The sequence below is a fragment of the Limulus polyphemus genome, unplaced genomic scaffold (assembly GCF_000517525.1).
Source record: "Limulus polyphemus unplaced genomic scaffold, Limulus_polyphemus-2.1.2 Scaffold5853, whole genome shotgun sequence".
Taxonomy (NCBI): Eukaryota; Metazoa; Arthropoda; class Merostomata; order Xiphosura; family Limulidae; genus Limulus; species Limulus polyphemus.
Window position 1 is genome coordinate 1 of NW_013671463.1, and position 18,985 is coordinate 18,985.

General features: G+C 32.0%; 1 protein-coding gene across 1 annotated transcript; it reads right to left on the bottom strand.

The window, feature by feature from the left end:
- Positions 1-2,938: 2,938 nt before the first annotated feature.
- LOC111089308 lies at positions 2,939-15,479 on the bottom strand (the record flags this gene model as incomplete). The annotated part of the gene is made up of 14 exons (XM_022401573.1): positions 15,293-15,479; positions 14,987-15,149; positions 14,802-14,855; positions 14,183-14,391; positions 13,151-13,234; positions 12,860-12,909; positions 11,707-11,772; positions 11,321-11,483; positions 10,036-10,180; positions 7,801-7,932; positions 7,530-7,651; positions 4,391-4,501; positions 3,514-3,690; positions 2,939-2,980 (listed from the first exon to the last, which is right to left on the bottom strand). Coding segments are annotated over exons 1-14 (1,560 nt in total), but the record flags the coding sequence as incomplete, so codon positions are not given.
- Between the last annotated feature and the right edge of the window lie 3,506 nt (positions 15,480-18,985).

The following is an 18,985-nucleotide window of genomic DNA, read 5'->3' on the forward strand; positions in this document are numbered from 1 at the left end:
TTCTTGCCATTCTTACTTAAAATGATTTTGCATTCAGAAATTCGGGACGAGAAATATGCACGAGAAAATAGTGCATATTGGACGTGAAGAAGGGAGCAAGTTGCACGTGGGGAAAAAAAACGCGCCTGATCTAAATGTCACACCTGAACGCTCACATCCTTTTAATTATGTTTGAAATTATGAACATTGCTCAGCATCATGAAAATTAAACCTTATTTTCAATAAGCAATCCTGAAAAATATTTGGGGGTGCTTAACTTTTTTCCAGGTGTATATTTACTAAAATTTGATTAATATTTGTCCATGTTTTGATTACGTTATGAAAGAATGCCACAGATCTATAAGCAATTTCTGGTAATAAATGTTCAGAATTAGCTAATTCCATTAAATCCAGACTCATGTTGAGTGCAGCTAGGAATACCAAGTGTTACGACAGTGGGGGTCACGTGACGAGTATTCTAGAAGATTCGCTCGTGTGTTACGACAGCCAACACACTAGCGAATCTTCTAGAATATTCGTCACGTGACCCCCAACAGCAGGAGTCAATTGACGCTGGTAGCATGTGTTGAGAGTCTTAGAAGTTTCTAGAACAGGCAGTATTATCGTATATAAGTACGCTAGACAGTGAGAGAGACATTCGGAGTCGAAGCAGTAGTGGAGACAGAGACAAGGCAGAGACGAAGCAGGCAGAGAGAAAGAAAGACAGAGATTACGGTCGGCGGGAACCGAGGATAGCAGACACAGAGATTGGAACTATAGTTGGCGGGGACAGACAATTAAGTCTAAGCGCAATAGAAAGTGAGTGAATTGTTGTGAACTATAGTGTGTGCATAACTGTGAAAATTAAGTACATTACAAAGTTGTATTGAGGAAGAATAAACAAGTTTTATAAAGAAAGGACTTGTATCGTAGAAGAATTAACAAACAAACATACAGAGATGGAACAATACAAGCAAAGCTACACAATGGGTTATCTGTGTTGTGGCCACCAGGAGTTTTTAGCGTTATAAGTCTTCAAACTTATCGCTGAGCCACTAGGGGTTATGTTCGAGTGAGTCAGCGTTAGCCAAGTTTGTTACAATGTCTATAATTATTTAATTTTAAAGTTTGTTTGAAGTTAAGCATAAAGCTACACAATGGGCTATCTGTGCTCTGCACACCACGGGTATCGAAACCCGGTTTCTAGCGTTGTTAGTCCGCAGACATACCGCTGTGCCACTGGGGGGGGGGGGCTAATTTTAAAGTAAACACTAACATTTATATCACTGACACAAGTGTAAATTTCGTTTTTATGTAAACTCCAAGGATATAATTCTCAGTTTTATTTTTAGTCTGTCCCATCCATGTAATTAGCTTATGCTGCTTCGATTTTAATGGAAATTGCCAAAAACCTGACATAGATCTTGAAATATATTAAAAATTCTTATAAATATCAGGGATCCTGTTTATAGAAAAAACAAAACAAAAAACGTTCAGCTTGAAAACTACAAAGTCTAGAAAGTGGAACTAGTAAATTAGAGAGAAAATTACAGTTATATAGTCAATACATACTGTTTATAATAGTAAATTAGGGAGAGAGTTACAGTTATATAGTCAATACATACTGTTTATAATAGTAAATTAGGGAGAGAGTCACAGTTATATAGTCAATACATACTGTTTATAATAGTAAATTAGGGAGAGAGTCACAGTTATATAGTCAATACATACGGCTTATAATAGTAAATTAGGGAGAGAGTCACAGTTATATAGTCAATACATACTGCTTATAATAGTAAATTAGGTTGAGAGTCACAGTTATATAGTCAATACATACTGTTTATAATAGTAAATTAGGGAGAGAGTTACAGTTATATAGTCAATACATACTGCTTATAATAGTAAATTAGGGAGAGAGTCACAGTTATATAGTCAATACATACTGCTTATAATAGTAAATTATAGCTGTTCCCAGCTCCAGGTAAGTAAACTATACCTTCCCATTTAACATAATATGTGGGCTTAAAAAAAATGGTTTGCCTGAAGAGTTAGTAAAATGAATTTCATATATTTTTAAACAAGAATTAATCATTTGGCATTGATCAGAGAGTGGTTTACTTTATAAAGTATTATTTAATCAACTATTTAATACTTTTTACCATTTTTTTGACTTTAAAAATTTGCATAATAGGTACTGTTGTGATGTGTGGATCATCTAATAGGATCGTGGGAAGTGAGTTCAAAGAAAACTGACATTAAGCCTGCTACAGGAAATTACTATTATTAGTACTCCTAAGTCTTAAATGGTTCTAATAGTAATAGAACATTGCTCTGGTTATCACACATCTCAGTTTTTGGCCCTTTTTTTTTTTCCTGATCAAACACAGTATGTGTTGAATTATCCCAGTTTCTCTGTACCTAAATGTGACTTTAATATGCACAGTTTATCATTATATACAATTCCTTTAAATGTTACTTGGAGAATCACCTAACAAAGACAAATCACATGTTTTCTTTACTTAATCTGTCACTGGGCAGCCACGGGAGTACAACTTTGAAGACCTGCTCAACCTTGAAAAATAAACGTGATGTAATAAACATCAGATTATTTAGCAAATCATAAAAAGTGTGTTATTGTAATTTAAACTGTTTCAGAGCTGTTACAGTATGATAAAATCCCTATAACCCTAGCACTTTCGAAAGGTGGGCTTTTCTTCTTCATGGGCAAACTCAGAATCATCTTGTATCAAGACTTCTTGAACCTACGTGTTTTTCTGACATCATGAACAGAGCTGTTACATTGTCACTCTGTATGAAGAAAAAAGGTTTCAGTTTTGTGCTCTAGAAATCTGGTAACCATAAGCATTGCAAATTAGTTTACCAAAACAGCGTAATGCCATTTTATATTTTAGTATATATATATTTTTAATTAACTTGTATCAAGGCTTCTTGAACCTACGTGTTTTTCTGACATCATGAACAGAGCTGTTACATTGTCCCTCTGTACAAAGAAAAAAAGGTTTCAGTTTTGTACTCTAGAAATCTGGTAACCATAAGCATTGCAATTTAGTTTACCAAAACAGCTTAATGCCATTTTATATTTTAGTATATATATTTTTTATTTCACATCCACCCTTCCTAGTAAGTTTCAGATCCTATTTACAATATTAGAAAATACATTTAAAATCGTCAGTACAATTAGTTTAAAACTCATAGTCATATGAAAAATGCCCCCAGTGGCATAGTAGTATGTCTACAGACTTACACTGCTAGAAACTGGGTTTAGATACTCATGATGGGCTGAGCACAGATAGCCCGTTGTGTAGCCTTGTGACTAATTACAAACATGTGTACAAAAAAAATCAAACATGAGAAATGAGTAGCTAGTTAAAAGTTAATATGACTACGATTATTTCTAAATTCTAGAGTATTAACTGACATATTGGCAGAAATCTAATTGGATGTAAACCACTGTAACTTTTGTTAAATAAATAAAATTTATGTAATTTTATAAGGTTGGATGAAACAAATTACCATCAGGAATACGAAATCGTCATCGTCATCCACATCACCCGTCACCTGTAGTACCGAGTTATTCAAAAATGAAACAGCTTTGTTTTCTTGGTCTTCCGGCAACCGTCCCATTATTTTTGATACAATTTTCTGTAGATGAACCACAAGGGCTTTCTCCACCTCATAGGTGGCGCTGCACTGACAGTTAATAAATATATCACCGTGTTAAATGCCTCAAGCTATATTACAAAATGTAAGATCACCACAACTTGAAAGTCATAACATATAACAGCTAGTAACCAATACACATATAGAACTAATCTTTCCTCAAGATAGATACTTTACTTAATATTCCAAAAATCACTTATTCCTCAGCATTTTGCCAGTATCTTTAAACAATCTTCAGTAATATAAATACTCTTGAAAATATAATTGTTCAGTGCTTACTGATGACATCCATTATGACAGATGCACATATAAAATGTGACGAACTTTGAAAATAGCTTATGTAGTTGATTATCTATAAACCTTTCTTTAATTTCCATGTCAGCAGCAAGCAGTCAGTAGGAACTTTAGTAGATGCAATACATTATTTTTCTCTCAGTTCACTTCTGATTAACAGGTGGACCAACCCAGTATAAATTTCTTTTAACCTTTGCTAAGGTCCTGACATATTATCTACAATTATCACTTACATATTTTGAATGTTATCTTTATTAAAAAAATACAAGTTACACAATATTTGGATTGTGGAAGTTCAGAAAATATCTAAAAGGCTGTTACAAAGGTTGTATGGCTTACTATGTACAAACTACTGGAATCACCGATGTTTCAAATTATAAAACAAATTTTAAAAATTATTAAATCTTTCCTTATATAACTTTTTTTTTATACTTACACCAATATATCTTTGGCATCTCAAAGTAAAGGCTTCATTAGTACTGTGCTTTAAAATGCTTCTTAAAGCAGATGCTGTCTGTTGAATCGTTTGGTCCACTATTGTTTGTTTCTAGATTATAATGAACAGTAAAACAAAATGTACAATTATACACTTGAATTACCCTACTTTTAATAGACATTATTAAGTATTTTAAAGGCATGTTTTAACACGTTGCGGACGGGTCACCAGTTTACTCGTGTTTTGTGCAGAGCATGTTTGTGTGCCATTTATTAAAATGTTGCATTCGAAAGGAGTCGAACGTATTTTATTTTGTTCCGGATTTTATTTGCTTACAATACCCATATTATTATAAATGGCTTCTCACAGAAAATGTAAAGTGTTGAGTGAAGATGAGATAATTACTGAACTATTTGATGATAATTTGTCAGATCTTCCAAGTGAAGGTGAAGATTCTGATGTGGACATGTTTGTGGATCATTCTGACAGTGACTCTAGCTACAATGATGTTGTTAAACCTACAAAGATATGCAAAGTTGTTGAACTCTCAACTGATTCTGAATCAAAAAATGATGATGATTCTACAAATGTTCCCGTTATTGATTTGTCTTCCCATTATGATAATGATAATTGGTCAGAAATAGATATTCCACCGAACTTGAAAATGTTTGAAGGAAATACAGGGGCCACTATAACTCCATCTGAACCTGAAAGTATTGCTTCTGCGACAAGTCTAATGTTTGGTGATGACTTTTTTGAAATGTTCTGTCAGGAAATGTGTATCTACCATAATCAAACTCCAGAGAAACATAAAATGCCATCTAAAGGACATCAATGGTCTGAAGTTACACCTACAGACACGAGGAAATTCCTAGGCCATATTCTACTATTGGGACAGACAAGGAAATATAACTGGAAAGATTATTGGTCAACAGATCCTCTTTTGATTAGCCCAGTATTTTCGCAGACAATGAGCCGAAACAAATTTGAGCAAATTTGGACATTTTGGTATTTCAATGATAATAAGAAAATGAATGAGTTATCAAGCAGGTTCTTTAAAATTTAACTGGTACTGGATTATTTCCCCAATAAATTTAGGACATTATACAAACTAAGGCAATAGTTGTCATTGGATGAGGGCATGATTCCATGGAGAGAACGTCTAAGATTCCAAACATACAACCCTACAAAAATTGTAAAATATGGCCTGCTGGTGAGAATGGTGTGTGTTAGTGACACAGGTTATATTTACAACATGGAGATTTATACTGGTGAGGGGAAGAAATTGGAGGAGACTAATCTTTCAGTTCTTGCTCCCAATCTTGGATTGTGGTATCATGTATATCAGGACAATTATTACAACAATACTTCCATTGCAAAACTGTTCCTAGAACATAAAACAAGAGTCTGCGGAACAATCAGAGTGAATAAATGGTTGCCGCCAAGCCTGGAATTTCAACAATGAAAACAGGTGAAACAGCTTTCCATAGAAAAGGTGATGTTCTCCTTTTCATATGGAAAAACAAGAGAGAAGTGAGAATGGTTTCAACCATCCATGGCTCATCTGTTTCTACCACAGGAAATAAAAATAGAAAAACTGGAGAAGAAATAAAAAACAGAGTGTATTCTCCAATACAATGCCCACATGAAAGTTGTTGATCTTGCAAATCAGTACCTCTCATACAACACCATTCTCAGGAAACAGTGAAATGGACAAAAAAAGGTAGTATTTTATTTAATAAATTATGGTCTTTTTAATTCATGTATAATCTACAAAGCCCTGAATCAACAGAAAAAAAATATATAAGCAATTCCTCCTCTCTGTGGCAAAACAATGGATTACTGACAAAGAGAAAGAAGGCTCACTGGAACTAGAGAGGAACAAACCCTGTCCATCATCTGAAGGTACAAGGAGAGCCCCACATACGGATCCCCCAGGAAGACTATCTGGTGACATGAAGCAGCATATTCCTGTGTTCATTTCATCAACAGGAAAAAATAAATTTCCTACCAGAGCCTGCAGAGTTCGTAGTACTCATGGGAAAAGAAGTGTAACGTGATACACATCAAAGTTTTGTGCAGTTCCACTCCATATAAGAAAATATTTTACAAGATACCATACTTCAAAAATTTAACAAGTGTCTTGATGTGCATACTCTGGAAGTTTCAAATAAATAATAAAAAATATAGTTGAGTTATGAACTAAATAAAACACGTCTGACTCGTTTCAAACTCAACATTTTAATAAGTGGCACACAAAGATGCTCTGCACAAAACACGAGTAAACTCATAACCTGTCCACAATGTGTTAACATATTAAAAACATTTATTACCATATTTTCCTTTGTATAAGTTGCTATTTTTTGCAAAAGAATTTTATGAGTGACTTATGTATGACATTTTCTATGGTGCAGTGATTGTCCATATTAATTTCTTTAGTCATCACCATTTTCACAACAGAAATAAAACAAAACGACATACCGGTATATAAAACTGACATGATACAGCCAATACCTTCATCATGTCACAAATGAGGATGATCAAACTTCGAAGGAAAGGGAACACACATAAACAAATTATAATGGTTTTTTATATATTTTATTTATGTGAAACAACAAAAACATTAAATATAACAATGTATGCATAAACAAATAATAAAAATACATGTCATACAGCAGAAAGATGAATTTTTTAAGATCGCAGAGGTACGACCTATATAGAGATGCAACTTACGTGTGTATAAAAACTTTAAAAAATCCCTAAAAATCAGCCCTGCGACTAATATAAAGGTGCAACTTATAATAAGGAAAATACAGTATAATGCCTAACTTATCTATGATTTTTGGTAAACAATAACCAATGTTTCCAAGGAACACAAAGAGGTTTTTTCGAGGAACATGGATTCGTTTTTAAAATGTATCTCTACCTTTAACTCTAGTCATGCTGAATCTAACCAATACTTTAGTTTAAATCAAAATTTAGTAGTCACGGTATTTAAATCAGTTGTCCAGATGCAGTAAAGTAACAACGAATATAAATAATTATACCAGACATGAACTATCAAGACAAGTATAATATTATTGAACTACTCCTAATCTGTTACAAAACATTTCAGTTAATTATATATCACAGCTTTTACCTGCAGTCTCTCACAAACATGCTTCAATGCAGCTTTAAAATTCTGGATTAGGAGTTCTTGTAAAACTGGTGCATTTTCTGTTATGATGTTGTACAGGTTCTTTCTGAGAATATGTGTTGTTTCTAGATAAATTAACATTCATTTCCCTCGATAATATTCTTTGAATAAGAAAATATATAATTATTTTTATTTAAATGTTATCATAAATAAATTCCTAATTTTTGAAACCAACAATAGTAATATTATGACTAAAAAGCCAAAATAAACTTACTTTTCCCATTGCTACATCTACTTTCATCGTTATTTTTATCAATTTCTGGTCGAATCCTCATGAATAACAAAATGTCGATTAGTTCATCTTTGTCACTAACATTAGACTGCACAAACTTCAGACTTGTAGAAACTGTAAAATGGCAGAACTGTTATAACAAATTTCTTGTCTTTTTATCTTATGAAAAAATATATTTCATTATTTCAATTAATTATCATAAAAACTGAATTTACTTTTCGATATAAAAGTATTACATTTGTGTAAAATTGATGGCTTAACATAAAAAGATTTTTCTTTTTTTCAATTAATCACTTCTCAAATAACAAAACAAATCTGAAAATGGTTATCCAACCCTTTCATTATCCTCACATGTGTTTGTCAATCACAGAATGTAGTAATTTCACTGAAAAAAACAGTATTTGGAATTCCATGTATACATTTAATTTTTGAATTCATCAGACAAAATAAAATATTGGATATTTATTTCAACAATTTAATATTTTTATCATTATAAATTTAATCTCTCTAGTATCTTGAACAAGAAAAATATCAACAAATGGAGAAACAAACTCAAGTAAGACATCAAGAAATAAAGTCAGTTTTAAAATAACTTTTTATTCTGATATTTCAAAAAAAAACAAATTTGTTGTTTTATTAGCCAGTTCAGATTATTTATAGATTTTCAGCTGCTGTTTACTGAAAAATAACTACTGAGATATCTCATTAGAAATAATGTGAAAGATAATAAGATCTGTCAATAACTGAAAATTAATTAGAGGTTACTAGGAATTGGCAAGGTTTACAGATTGTAAATTATTAGTAATTGATGTAAAATACTATTTTTACTGCTTAAATACAATCATTTCAAAATAAAGTACTAACATCTATTCAATTATTTCATAACAATAACATTTTGAGGATGGTTAAGAAAGAACTTCACTGAAAGAATTAGGGTAAAGTTAGAGGCCTCACATACCAAATTTATCATAACAAAAATAATATTTTGTAACTAATACATATGAGATACCATCCTCTAGCAGTATTGAATATTTATCATATTGAAGTTGGCAGAAAAAGTTTGCTTCATGAAAATCACCAAAACTGCCTAAATATCTACTTAACAGAGCTTTCTAAACCTATTTTTTTTCTCTCCCTCATCTGTATGGATTCTATTGTAACTTCAATTTACAAAAAGTATAATATCACATTTTATAGTTTACAGAAACTTATTTAAAAGTATTCATCATCTTAATTTTGTAATAAACAGAAAAACAAGTCACAACAGATTTTGGTATGTCTATATTCATCATCTTAACTTTGTAATAAACAGAAAAACAAGTCACAACAGGTTTTGGTATGTCTATGTTCATCATCTTAACTTTGTAATAAACAGAAAGACAAGTCACAACAGGTTTTGGTATGTCTATATTCATCATCTTAGCTTTGTAAACAGAAAAACAAGTCACAACAGGTTTTGGTATGTCTATGTTCATCATCTTAACTTTGTAATAAACAGAAAGACAAGTCACAACAGGTTTTGGTATGTCTATATTCATCATCTTAACTTTGTAATAAACAGAAAGACAAGTCACAACAGGTTTTGGTATGTCTATCTTCATCATCTTTACTTTGTAATAAACAGAAAAACAAGTCACAACAGGTTTTGGTATGTCTATATTCATCATCTTAGCTTTGTAATAAACAGAAAAATAAGTCACAACAGGTTTTGGTATGTCTACTTCGTTGATCTTTATTAATAACTATATGTTGTAAAATTGATAAACTTAAATCTTTGGTTTTGAGTTTATTTTTATAAAAGTATAATTTTATAAAATGTTCCTGAAAACTTTAAATTCCTATCTAAATATTACCATTATTGAACAGCATGCCTTGTTATTATAAAGTTGTCATTATTTTATTATTGTGCACCAGCATTTAATAGATTTATTTTGTAAGTTGCTTCTTGCAATTTCGATAGTTGTTGATATTTCATTGTAATAATGTAATACTAGTTTGGCCAATAGATGTAACTGTTGTAGTGTTTGATGCTCTATAAATAATAATTAACAGAAAGATAAAAGCTAGTCTAATGGAGAATGTATTAGAACTTCTAGGAAAAAACTTTTCATTATATAAGTATTTGAATTTCAGCTTAAACAAATGTTCAAGACCTATGCTGAATCAAGTAACTGTTAAATGAACATTTAAACAAATCAAACTTGAAGATACATTTACCATGTAGATCTGTCTTTCCTTCATAACCTATAAACGGACTAGACATGGATACATCCCAATCAGCACTCATGTGTAAAATGTCTCGAAAATCTTGTGCTTTAGGAATAGACCAGATAGGGAAGAAGTCTGGTCCTAAAAAACTAATATAGAAAAATTAAGAATCTAACACAACATAAAATGAAAATCCTTTATTAATATTGCTCAAATCTGTTGATATACAATGCACAATATAAAAAAATTAATCATTTAATTAGATTTCAACTAAGAAAATCTTTCAAGTGACAAGTACCTTAAAACTGCAAGTCAACGCTTTAGTAAGTTCCAATATGGTAGAAAGTATTTACTGTATTGGTGCTACTTATGCTTGAGTTAGGCTTATGTACTTCTAATCAATTAATAATGTTGCATTTTACTATCTGGCCCGAGGTACGGGTCTTTCAATGTGAGAAACTTACAAATTTATATCTGTAGTAAACTTGAAATCTCAACACAGTGTTATGACAGCGGAAGTCACGCGACGCTGAGAGCATGCGTGCTGGAGTTTCTAGAAGGATCATGACTTATCGGGGAACCTCGCAAATGTCCCAGTGTTTGCTAGACGCCCTCTTTTTTAGTATATAAGCCAGCGATAGATAGATATGCAGATAGATTGAAGATAGAGATAATTGAATCAAGCGAAAAGTAGGCACCGTAAGTAAAGTGTGCGAATCACTGTGATTTATAGCGTGTGTTATAAAGGTTGTTAAGTTTAAAGTTACTGTGGAAATTAAATGTATTACAAAGTTTGTAATGAGAAAGAATAAACTAGTTTTAATCAAGAAGGGACTTGTATCGCTGAAGTTACTCGGAAATTATCAAACAAGCAAATACATAACAACAGGATACATGTACTTAACCAGAACTGTTGTACATATAAGAAAGTCATTAAAAAAACGTCATAGTTGGTACAAATGTTTTTCACAATATTTCCCAAAACTAAAACAAGAGCATGCAATAACATAGAAAAGATGTTAGAGGTTTGATTCTCCATAATACACTGATTCAAGATCACTCACAAAATCTCAAAAGGGTGTACCTTAGAATATTTTTCCACAATATGCTAGTTTAAAACTTAGGTGCATAAACCATTCAAAAATATATTACACTTTTTAAATCAATAAGTATTACAAACTTTAAACAATACTGTTCGCCACAAAATATATATGCTAATTTTACGTCTATAAAAAAATAGATTATGTTCCTAGTTTCTTTTTTAGTTATATTGAACTACTTATCCAAAGGATATTGTAACAGTTGAAGCACATTCATCACTAGGAGATGTTTTTGGACATCCAACAATATATGTCTGTACAATTAGGGGCAGAAATTCATCAGCAGATATATTAATAGGTTTAAGAGTTGCTGATGTACCAAGCAGAAAGAAAAGATCTTTGGTGTTGATTGGTAACCTGTATAAGGAGAAAGTAATCAGTGAAAAAATTTTGATAAGTAAAATAATTAGCTCAATGAATTTTGGAAAAACTGAACGAACTAAAAGGGAAAAATGGTTGAATTGATTTCAACCATTGTTCAGAGGTTCAGACCAGTACATTCATTATAAAAACGTTGTTTTTACTAATTATTAGTAATCAAAATATTATCTGTATAGCTAAACTAGTTTCCTTTCCTTACCCTTTATTATAAATCATACTTGGAAGAATTATTTTTCTGCCACCACTTGAAAGATTGCTGCCAATCCTGTCAAATATAAAACATAAGTTTAAATATTTAAGATTTACTGGAAAAGCTTAAGAGAATTAGTCTGTTAACTATTACAATTTCATTATAGTTTATTCTCAACTAAACAGTTTATCATTAATAATGTACATTTTTTTTTGAATTTTAATTACAATTTTAACTATATTTGATTCATATGGTGAGAACAGAACTACCACAGAAATGATTCAAAACAAGTTTAATGAATATCTTGAAGTACAAAAGTTATTTAATTTTGAAAATTCTGTTTCATTAGAAGTCTGTCTTTTGTGTGCAATTCCATGTCAATGCAGCCTGTAATTAGAATATGAAAGTCAGATAGTGAAATATTTTGGCCAGTTCTTGGTGAAATTCCTAAGTCTACATTACCCATGAACATGTAAAAAGTTCACTCATACCAGCCAAAAATTACCATCCCCATTTACACCAGCCATTCATACACATAATCAAGTCATTAATCATAAAATGTATTTATCTGATTTTCAAATGCTATACAGGCTGCATAGACATGAAAAAGTCTCCTAACTGTTGTAATTCTGTGAAACTAAACTTGTTTTAGTTTACTTCATAGTTATTTTGAATTGTGTATAAACATTGTAATATTTCCAATTATTTCCTTGGTTTCTCATATTTTTAATCCTTGAGACAAAAATAGTTGAAGATGGAATGAAAACATTCATTAAATAAATTATTTACCCTTTCAGTGGTATTACTTATCCTGCTTAAATTTTACATTATATATCTTAAAAATAATTAATAGTAATATAAATATTTCAATATGATAGAAAAAGACAAGTTTTCAATTTGTCAAATGCAAAAGATGCCATATTTGACTCAAACTCTCTTTATGTTAGCATATCTCAAATATTAATAGGAAAAAAATGAAACAAATGTTGTTTTTTTTACGAGTTTTTGATGGTTAAATACAAATATCAAAGGGAACATCTTACTTTTATCCATTAATTTGGATTAGTTATTTGATATTAACTGATATAAGAGTAAAATATGAATTTGAAATTAATACTAAAGTTAAGTTTCAAAGATATTAATATATTATGAAAAAAATTACCGAAAAGAAACATCTTGGGAATCAAAGAATTTCTTCAGAGTGAAGGTCATCTAATGATAAATGTTTAACATACTAAGAATTGTTTCAAATGAAATTATACATGCATAAAAATACTAAGTAACGATTGACAACCATGCAAATACAAGTGAAAATATTAGATTTATCTATTAAATGTTACCTAAATACACTAGACATTCTCCAAACAGAAAGCTATGATAACATGTTAGTTCAAAACTTTTAAATTATCTTTGCCATATTTTAAGTGCTAAAATCTTTTACATTTCCACTTACCATGGGATGGAAAATTTGCAAATATCCCAGATAACTCTGAAAGTATTCCTCCAGTCTTAGCAAGGCTTCGATTGAAATATTTATCTTAAATAGCAAAAACACCCACAGTTTAAAATGATGTTTATGTAATATTTGAGTTAGCTGTTTTTTGTACTAAACAATGTTGTTACCATTAATTTTTTTATTAACTTTCCTAAAAGGAACTTTAAAAATTCATGACATGCATGCAGATACATCAGTAAATTATTCGTATTTATAAACAGGTTTAATTTAGAGAACATTTTCAAATTAAATAAGTAGCAAAGAATATTCATATTCTAAATTTCAGTAAATATTTTGACAGTGAGTTAAACTATAATGAACAATAAAGTTAAGACTTCTATTGTCAGAATATCAGCTTTAACTCTGTTTCTTTTTGTATTTCTTGAGATTTTCTGGTTCTTCACTGAACAACATAAGTATACCAATTATATATTTTGTTAATCTTATAACATTTAAGCATACTCACGAAGAATACAATATGAACCTGACCAAAACATCTTTACACTTTTTGGAGTTCATACAGAACCATTATAAAGGTTTAACATCTTACATGTAACTTACAAAAAAAAAAGATATTTCACACCAATTATTTTTTATGGATACAAATATTGTTAACATATTTCTTTAACCATTCTTGTAAATATGATAGAAAATTTTGGAATTAAGATATTAATTTTTTTTTAATTTACTTAACAAGCACTGTTAATTCAAGTTATTTATGATATTATAAAGTAATAAGATAAAATGATCCAAGTGCCCTTAATCAAGAATACTAAGGTGAAACTGGTAGTTTTTTTCAACAAAACTTTAATTAATTATTAAAAAACTTTCATGAAAATATTTTTTTATCAATTTATAATAACAAAAAAGTTAAACATTTGCCTGATATATATTATACGATTTTTTTTGTGTTATTATTTTTTTCCTTTAAAGTTTGCTATGACCCAAAAAAAGCATGCACCTGTATATAGGGTGTAAATATTAACATACCTGTACAGCCCAGATCATGCATGTAGTATTCTCAATGAATGATCCTGATGACATAACTAATGTATCAAATTCAATGTTATTTGAAGGATTTAATTCTATAACTCGATGGCAAAAAGCTTCAAACGGATTTTGTGGATTTACTCTCGTAATTGTAATGCATGATTTTCCTATTGGTATTAATTCTTTTTCTGAGAATATTTGAGAAATTACTGAAAGAATTAAAATTTTAAACACCTGTTAAGTTTCTTTAAGCTTAAGAAAAATTCAAAAACTTTAAAACATGGATTAACAATATAAGATGTTTATTACATACAAAAATATATCAATTACAAAACAAATCAATTCGCTCAATGATGAACATTCATTTAAATTACTGAGGTTATTCAAAAATTATGTTTCTATAACTTAAATCATTATAAGTATAAGGTCTTTCTTTCAAATGAGATAAAATTAAAAAGTACCTTGAGCAGAACAGAGTTAGTTATAATTATTTGTTACATTTTATTTCAGTTTAAAAATCAAAAAGTGGTTTTGTAACAAAAAACAAAATTACCAAGTTTTAGAAAGTTAAAAATTCTTTGTTTAAGTCTATATGCTAATACATATAACATGCACTTACTGGTCTTAAGTATGTTGTTGTTTATTTTCCTGGTCCACTCGCTGTTAACGGAAACTGAAATAAAATCAAAGTAAGTTTGCTTACTTCAAACATGTCTTAGCTAACCATACTTTTTAACATATATTACTGTCTAATGACAAGAATTTTTGTAGTGTTTTTGCCTTACTGGCACGTTGTCTTATTACCTCTTAGCTGAAAGTTTCTGGAAGTAGGCCTATATAATTGTATTTTACTGTCGGAATCCGTTTTAATCATTTCTACGCTAAGCTGACATTCGTTCCCAGTTTTAGAGCAGTATTCATAACTCATCTTGAAATGTACCACAATAAGTTCTTCAATTATATTTACCTGAAAAGAAAGTGTATTCTAACATTCAACATATTTAAACTTCAACTACCACACTTTTTTGGTTATGTTTTATAATTCTCAACTTTCTTATTAATATTAAATTATTTTTTAAATTAAGCTCGATTGGTAACAAGAACACTTACTAGAGAAATAAATAACTCCATCATATATTTCATGTCTTCCATGTTAAAATATTGGTTATTAACTGAATCCTATAAAATGTTCAACTGTTATCGAGCTTAAAAAATAACTTATTCAATTGTGCTGTAACTGTATTTGTTGCTGTTTTGTTTATTCCTGTGTCGTCTGCTGCAAACTTTAAAATACTGTTTGCTTATTCAGAAAAAGAAAAATATATATATAGATATATATCATGATTAAAATATTGGACACATAAAAAACGAACTCCTGTTCATTGGTTAACTTGTGGATCTACCATTAATTAAACTGTAGTCGTTATCAAATAATAAACTTATTATATTCTTTTCCTTATCAAGTCACTCACCAAAGAAGAATTACAAAACATATATTTACAGATTTAATGCAAATAAGCAAAAAACTTCTAGACAATAGAATAAATAAAATAAACAGTGCTCAAAGTAAGTAGATATACGGCGGTACGGGGTACAACTACTAGCAGCTATATTATTCTTTGTTTTCCGTACCGCCACTTTATAAGGATTTTTTTCCATATTCCTAAATGCTTGGAACAAATATTTATGATTTTCGCTCCACCTTTTCTTCAGAGAAAACACCTATTTCTAACACAATCTTCTTCATATGTTTTAAATTTATTCTAAAAATAACTTGTACCAATAGATTATGTTAAAAAGTGAGTAGCCAACAGTGACGTCATGCTGGTTACAGCATGGACTTGAAACATTATGACTTTAGGGCACATTACTATTGAAACTATTTTTTAAATATTGATCAAGTTTAATAAGTAAGCCTAAATTTTCGACTCCCATCTCTGCATCGTACATAAACCTACCAATGTTTCCTGTTACGCCTCTGGTCGTTTGTTAATTTTTCGTAGAAATTCTTTCCGAAAAACTTCTGCGATACAAGTCCTTTCTTAAATAAAACTAGTTTATTCTTTCTCAATTCAACTTTGCAATACACTTAATTTCCACAGTCCTTTTACTTAAACACACGCTATAATTCCCAACGATTCACGCACTTTACTTACGGTGCCCGCTTGACTCGATTATCCGTGTCTATATCTTCAATCTCTCTATCTGCAACTATATTCTTCGCCGCTTTATTTGCCAGTCTTATATATACAAAATAAAGGGCGTCTCGAGCCTTCAGGAACCTTCTAGATACTAATTACGTGTTACCAGCGTCACGTGACTTCCGTTGTCGTAATACTGCCCCTTCCTTATTATTGTTCGTTCCGAACAATAGCCACTTGAACTAAACCAATAGATGATTAACAATAACTTAATTAAATGTACAGAATTTACAAACACTAAATTAAAATTCAACAGTCTCTTAATTTTATGGGGCGTATCTTCTTCTGTACTGGTCTCCATCTCGTTGGCTTCTGTTTCACGTGAGGTTCATCTGCTCCATCGGGAATTGTCCCATTATTGGTAATAGTCACATCAGTAGAAGTAACCTCATAAAGGGCTTCACTGTTTCCCTTCTCAAAACCGGGTAGAATTTTTTCTTCGACAGTGGCTTTTTCAGGTGACACGTCTTCCGCAGCATCGTTTGTTTCGTTCCAACTGAAATGTCATGGACCGTGATAATGCCAAAGCCTGTTAGCATGCACCACCTTTGACTTGCCTCGCCGACCACATTTTATTCGGAAAGTCACGCCTTTCCATGTAGAAGTCAACTTAAGAGACTTCCCTTTGGTCTTCCTGGGATTATACAACCACACATTGTCTCCTGGTACAAAGTTGTCTTCAGTAGATCTCTTATCATAACATAACTTAATAGAATCAGCAGACGTTTTCATGTTTGAAAGCACTTGATGGTGAATATTATTCATCCTTTCCAATAACACTTTCACGAATTCTGACACATTTTCAGGCAACTCTTTATAAGGTGGGCGTCCTGTTAACAGATCCACTGGTAACCAAAGTTCTCGACCAAACATCAACTTTGCTGGAGTGTATTCAGTGGTTTCATGCTCTGCTGTTCTATAAGCCATCAACAGTGGAGGGAGTAAGACATCCCAGTCATCTTGGCAGCTATTACAAAACTTTGCCAATTCTGTGTCCAGTTGTATTTTTCTACCATCCCATCAGACTGTGGGTGAAGTGGCATTGTTCTGGTCTTTCGTATGCCAAAGAGCTTGCAACATTCATGGAACACAGCTGATTCAGAGTTACAGCCTTGATCCAAATGCAGTTCGTATGGCATACCAAACCTGAAGAAGAAATCACTAATAGCCAAAGCTACAGTTGTAGCTTCCTGAGTTGGTATTGCATATGCCTCAGGCCACTTAGTGAAATAATCCATCACCACACAAATGTACCTGTTTCCAGGACGAGTTTGGGGCAATGGACCACCATTGTCAACAGCTACTTTTTCCATTGGTGTGCCAACTTGATATGGCTTCATTGGAACATGTCCCTTATGCTTGGGTCCCCTATTAGCACACCATGTACTGCAGGTCCTGCACCATTCTTCCACATCTTGCCTCATACCTATTCAGTAAAATGTTTGCCATAGGTGACTCAATGTCTTCTTAACTCCAAGATGCCCTCCTGTTAAACTATCATGGGATTGACGCAGCACAACTTCCCGTACCTTTCCTGGTATAACTGTTTGCCAGGTCGTCACTTTCCCATCTGCATTCTCCCATCACCGGAGAAGAATACCATCTTCAAGCTTCAACTGGTCCCATTGTGCCCAATAGTTCTTTATCACAGGGCTTAAGCTAGACACCTTCTCCCAAGCAGGGTGCAAAACACTTGCTTTTAGAAAATCAATTATTGGCTTCAAGTCTTGGTCTTTCTCCTGTTCTGCTTTGATATCTAAATTTGGTTCCACTTCACCATTATCAACTCTTTCAGTCACTTTGACTTCAGCTTGATGGCACCTGGTTAATTCAACCTCTCTTTTGATACTTACCAGAATTTGGCCTTTGTTGTTTCCAAACGTCATTTTATCAAAATTAATTACACACTTCCTCAGTAGTAAGTAGTCCAACCCTAGTATGCATGTGTCTTCAATATCAGCCAAGTATACTTTGTGTCTGACCTTCATGCCTATGAGCTCAATAGTTACCCACACTGGTCCCCACAACCTTGCATAATGTCCTGTCACACCACAGAGCTTCTCTATGGCTTCTGGTACTCCTTTGTGATCCAGCATCTTGATACTCACAAGGGTTTGCTGAGATGCAGAATCTATGACAAAGTTGCACTTTTGACCATCCAGCTTTCCTGTCACGTAGACACTATGTGTACTTGCCATTTTACACTTAGCTGTTGGGACTTTCACAACTGGGGTTGGTGGGCGTTCCTCAGCACCAACCACTACTGGTTTCCCAAAGCTGACTTATTGGTAGTATTCTTCTTACACTGGCTCCTCATATATCCTTGCTCTCCACAGTTCCAACAACCTTTCTGGGTAGCAGCCTTTCCTGCTGTGCCATCTTCCCTATGTTGAAGTTCCCAGCATTGAGCTCTTTTGTTACAGTCCCAGCAAAGTTCCTCAAACTTCTCTGTGACTTTTAAGAGGACTGAAGATGACTGCATTAGGGTTTAGCTGTGGGGTATGGAAGGGGTTTCCCATTGTCCGAGGCTGATTAGATCGATGGCTAATATATCCTCCTTGTGTAAAAGATAGTAAATCATCCTTTAATGTATTCAATTCAC